The sequence below is a fragment of the Gavialis gangeticus genome, unplaced genomic scaffold (assembly GCF_001723915.1).
Source record: "Gavialis gangeticus isolate Ggan-Ray unplaced genomic scaffold, GavGan_comp1, whole genome shotgun sequence".
In the NCBI taxonomy this organism is placed as follows: Eukaryota; Metazoa; Chordata; order Crocodylia; family Gavialidae; genus Gavialis; species Gavialis gangeticus.
Genome location: NW_017729032.1, coordinates 144,230,162 through 144,235,718, shown reverse-complemented (window position 1 = coordinate 144,235,718; position 5,557 = coordinate 144,230,162). Strand labels below are relative to the sequence as shown.

General features: G+C 43.2%; 1 protein-coding gene across 1 annotated transcript in view; it reads left to right on the top strand.

The window, feature by feature from the left end:
- Nucleotides 1–5,557, top strand: part of CCDC138 (coiled-coil domain containing 138) — a 77,882-nt gene that overhangs the window by 12,704 nt on the left and 59,621 nt on the right. Inside the window, exons 4-5 of the mRNA XM_019524372.1 lie at nt 1,517–1,635; nt 2,949–3,133. Coding sequence (XP_019379917.1) covers nt 1,517–1,635; nt 2,949–3,133 — 304 coding nt within the window. The remainder of the gene's footprint in view (nt 1–1,516; nt 1,636–2,948; nt 3,134–5,557) is intronic.

The window sequence follows — 5,557 nt, the reverse complement described above, 5'->3', positions numbered from 1 at the left end:
TCCCCTGCTCCACCACCCCCACCAATTCAGGAAAACCCTTAATAAGTTGGATAGCATGTTCAGTCTGATCCAGTAGTAGATTACAGTGCTGTGTACAGGGCCTAAATTCAGCAGCTTTTTCGGGCCTCCTGTTACTTTGTTCAGTAATAATTTTGTAGAATTAAGATCCATGTGTATGTGTTGGAATCAGCTAATGGGATGTGGAGATTATACTATAAAAAGAGGGTGGAAGCAAAAAAGGAGGAGAAACAGCTTAAATTGACAAGATTGTCTGAAATCACTTTAGAAAGAAGTTGGTTTCTGAAGATTCCAAAGAGATCATTTTAAAACCTTTTTATGAGAGAGGGTAAAGCAGCATATTGCTTCCTAAAGTTTCTTCTCTGGGTACCCTGTTTTAGGGGGTGGGAGGAGGGGACAGGCAGGAAATGTGTTTTAGTATGCATTAATTTTCCCATGCAAGTGAAGATTAAAAATAAAAAATGTACTTATCTATACCTAGCATTTTTCAGTGCATGTGGAGGCTGGGATAACAATCCTGGGCTCCATATGCACTGGCAAGTTCAAAGGCCAGCATTGAGAGGGTCCAGAGGAGGGCCACTCACATGATCGGGGGGCATCATGGTAGACCCTACAAGGAGAGGCTACGGGACCTGAACCTGTTCAGCCTTCACAAGAGAAGGCTGAGTGGGGATTTAGTGGCCATCTGTAAACTTACCAGGGGGGACCAGAGAGGAATGGCTGAGACCCTGTTCCCCCAAGCACCTCCTGGAGTAACAAGGAATAACAGCCACAAGTTCATTGAGAGTAGGATCAGGCTAGACATCAAGAAGCACTACTTCACAGTCAGGGCGGCTAGGATCTGGAACCAGCTTCCAAGGGAAGTGGTGCTAGCTCAGGGGTGGGCAAAATGCGGCCCAGGGGCCAGATGCAGCCTGCCAGGCCATTTTATCTGGCCCAGAGGGCCCCTAAAAAATTTAGAAAATTAATATTAATCTGCCATGGGCTGCCTGTCATGCAGCCCTCAATGGCTTGCTGAAACTCAGTAAGTGGCCCTCTGCCCAAAATAATTGCCCGCCCCTGTGCTAGCTCCTACCTTAGGGGTCTTTAAAAGGAGGCTTGATAACTACCTAGCTGGGGTCATTTGAGCTTAACTTTAGTAGGGGTCATAAGAGCCCCGTATTCATTCCTGCCCAGGGCAGGGGGTCGGATTGGATGATCTCCTCAGGTCCCCTCCAACCCTACTTCTATGAATCTATACCAATTCTTTTGTGAAGTGATCAGCCCCATTTTTTGCTAGTATTTAAAATCCGATGGATAACAATGCCTTTCATCCTGAAGAGATTTTAAATTACTTTGGAAATTACTTAATGTTGTCTATTTGTATTCAGTAAAATGTAGATAGATTAAATTAAGAAACATTTGTATTTCTGTGCAAGTCTTCTTTAAATTGCATGCATAATAGTTTACAATGGCACTGAATAACTTCAAATTACTATCACTGATTTATATTTCTTAGCTTTGATGATGAACTAAATTATCTTCATGATTCAAGTCAGCTAGAACTAGAAGAAGAGGATATTGTAAATGTTTATGGAAATGATGTAATTAAAAATACAGCCATGCACGCAGAAACAGGTAAAACAAAATATTAATCATTATTTTTGCATAACTCTTATTTTTATGAAAAATCAAAGCTTGATTTAGAGTCCCCAGGGAATCCAATTGATATTTAGTTACAGTTTTTATGAACTGTAAAAAATGAGTAAAATCTATTTCAATTTTCATTGATAATATTTTATATAACTGCAGTTAGCCCTTAAACTATTTCAGCAGATCTAGTCATGCTTTATAATTTACATACAAACAATATCAGCCGGTTTTTTAAGTCTTCTGGAAAGTATTTTCAGTTACTGCATATTGTTAGTCCACAATCAGATAAAATTAAAGCCATGGTAATCTGGCAGACAGGGTTCTTTGGGTGAATCTGGTATCTTTTATTAGACCAACTTAATTTCAGTTTTAAGAACAGGTGGTCCACATGAGAGGGTGATCTGTCACTGGGTAAGAAAACAAAACAGAAAGGAAAAATCCAAGTACTTGGAGAAGAAGCTGTAATTCGTATACTTTCTCAGAAAAATACAACTACGGAGTGTTCCAGTTGGCCCTAGGGCCCCTGGAAGACATTAATTTAATGGTGCCTTGGGATTTAATCCTGGATCCCAAGAATCATGCATCTTGCCATGCCACACTTGCATAGCAGGATGCATGATTTTTTGGATTGGGGTTCAGATATTAATCATAAACTACTGGCACAGTCAGAAGTGCCCTTTCAGTTTACCAGTGCATATGGAGCCCAGGATTGTTATCCCAGTCTCCATGTGCACTGAAAAATTGAAAGCCAGGCATGGTGCAACTCAAGTGCAGGGAGCCAGTAGGCTCCCCCATCTTGGCAAGCTCAAAGCCAGGCCCCAGCAGTATCACTTGTACAGCAGCTATTGTCTTCTGCACACTTGGCAGATTCTCATGTAGGACTGATGGTCATCTGGCTTTGAGTTTGCCAAGTAAGGGGGAACTAGCAGACTACCTTCACCTACCACTTACACAGCCATTTGGGTATTTTAGAGGTGGATTAGAATCTGGCTTTTTAAAACTAGAAGGTATAGTTTTATTAAATTACACTGGTTAGAAAACTAATAATGAATGATAATCAAAATGAATAGCTGGAAATAAGGTATAAAGGTTTTCAAGGACTACTCGTTGCATGAGTACATCAGGACATATTGAGGTTAACTTTTCATGTTGGTACCTGGTACAGCAGTGTCTAAGTACAGAGCCTAAAAAATGTTTCCATTTTTCATGTACCAGGAATTACTCATTTAGTTTACTAGTTTAAATTACCAGGGTTACTTTTTATATAAAATGGTTTGTTATGTTTGTTTGTTTCTTAGATGTCACCTTACCATCTAATTTGGCAGCAAATACAGTCACAGGTAGTGATTACAATACCAGCAGTGATCTAGGAAGGAAGACTCGGAGCAGGCCAGAGACTAAAGCATTGAGTGGTCAGAGCTTGATACCATCTCATATCAAACAGATTTATCAGGAGTTATTTGTTATACATCAAAAACTGCAGGTACGAACTGGAAATGACTTAAGAGTTTACTAGATGCCTTTCCTAAGGAACTTGCAGTTGATGAAGACTACAAAAATTTGGCAGTGTCATCCACCCCTCCACCCCATCAGTATGATTAAATCTGTAATTTTTTTTTATATCACTGAATCATAGAACTGGAAGGGACCTGTAAGATCATCAAAACCAGTCCTCTGCCATGGGCAGAAAGTTATTGGGCTCAGACGATCTTGACAAGGTGCCTGTTCAGCCTCATCTTGAATACCTCCCAGGAGGGTGACTGCACCACCTCTGCTGAGGGTGTGTTTTAGATTCTGGTGACCCATACAGAGAAAAAGTTTTTTCTTATGTCTAGCCTGAATTTACCTTCTATTAGTTTATGCCCGTTGGTCCTTATCCTCCCTTGAGGTGCTGTCTTGAAGAGTTGCTCCCCTAGTTCTTGATGCTTACCCCGATGTACTTGTAGGCAGCTATCAAGTCACCTCTTAGCCTTCTCTTACTCAGACTGAACAGGCCCAGATCCCAAAGTCTGTCTTCAGGGCCTGCCCTCCATGCCCTGAACCATATGAGTGGCCCTTCTTTGTACCTCTTGAGTTTATCCACATCCTTCTTAAAGTGTGGTACCGAGAACTGGGCATAGTACTCCAGCTGAGGCCTCACCAATGCTGAACAGAGAGGGAGGAGTACCTCCCTGAATCTCTTGACCACACGTGGGCTGATGAATGCCAGAGTTATATTTGCTTTTCTGGCAATGTCATTGGACTGTTGGCTCATGCTCATCTTCTGGTGGATCGTAACCCCCAGGTCTCATTCAGATGGTGAGCCAGCCAGTGGACTACCACCCATCCTGTAGTTATGGTGAGGGTTCTTCCTACACAGGTGAAGGACCTTGCACGTCTCCTTGTTAAACCTCATCTGATTTTGTTCCGCCCATGAATCCAGTCTGTCAAGGTCATCCTGAATCTTTGCCCTATCCTCTCATGTGCTTGAATTTCCCCGCAGCTTGATATCATCCGCAAACTTAATAATAGAGCTTTCCACCCCCTCATCCAAGTCATTAATAAATATATTAAAGAGCACAGGTCCAAGCACCGATCCATGGGGGACACCACTGGAGATGGGCCTCCAGGATGAGGCCATTCCATCAGTTACAACTCTCTGGGAGTGGCCTCTAAGCCAGTTGTCCACCCATCTCACTGCAGACTGGTCCAGCCCAGTACCTTCCAGTTTGTTTGAGAGAATCCTGTGGGAAAAATAATCAAAGGCTTTACTGAAGTCTAAATAAATGATGTCAACCTCGTATCCCTCGCCCAGATGGCTAGTTACCTGGTTGTAGAAGGACACCAAGTTAGGCATGATCTACCCTCGAGAAAGCCATGCTGGTTGCTTCATAACACCCCTTCAGGTACCAGCTTGTGATTGATGGCCTCCTTAACAAATTTTTTAAAGATTTTATCTAGGGCCAAAGTCAGGCTGACTGGTCTGTAGTTTGCTGGGTCATCCCTCTTCCCTTTTTTAAAGATGGGCACCATATTAGCCCTCTTCCAGTCATCCAGGATCAGTCCATAGTTCCATGATTCTTCAAACAGTTTGGCCAGTGGTGCTGCTATAATCTCAGTCAGTTCTTTCAGGAGTCTTGGGTGCAGGTTGTCTGGCCTAGCAGACTTGAAAGTGTGCAGATGTTGTAGGAGATCCCTCACCTGTTCAGGACTGATTTCACATAACCACTTGTGTTCTCCATATTCCCTGGGCCTCTGGTCAGGCAAACAGCTCCCATTTGATTTCAGGAATACCGAGGTGAAGTATGTTTTTAGTAGTTCTGCCTTTTCTTGGGGATTCACTATGGGCTGCCCCTGATTATTCAGTAGAGGTCTCACAGTGGATCCCAGTTTTTTCTTGCTCCATATGTATCTGTAAAAGGACTTTTTGTTGTCTTTTATGCCAGTTGCCAGCTTGATTTCCATGCCTGTCTTAGCTTTCTGTGTCTCGTATCTGCAGGCCCTGTCAATACAGGTGTATTCCTCTCTGTTCTTCCATTCCTTAGATGCTGTTTCTTTCTTTTTCAATAGATCCATAGATTCATAGATTCATAGATTAAGGGTCGGAAGGGACCTAGTAGATCTTCTAGCCTGACCCCCCGCCAGGGCGGGAGAACAACAAAAAAACCCCAAAAAGAGAAACGGGACTCAAATGAGTCCAGCCAGGTAAGCATCCAGCCTCTTCTTAAAGACCCCCAGGGTAGGGGCCAGCACCACTTCCCTTGGAAGTTGGTTCCAGCTCCTAGCCGCCCTAACTGTGAAGTAGTTCTTGCGGATGTCCAATCTATACCTCCTCTCCATCAACTTGTGCCCATTGCTTCTTGTTATGCCAGCGGGCGCTAGGGGAAACAGCGTCTCCCCCAAACCCTTCTGGTCCCCCCTAGTGAGT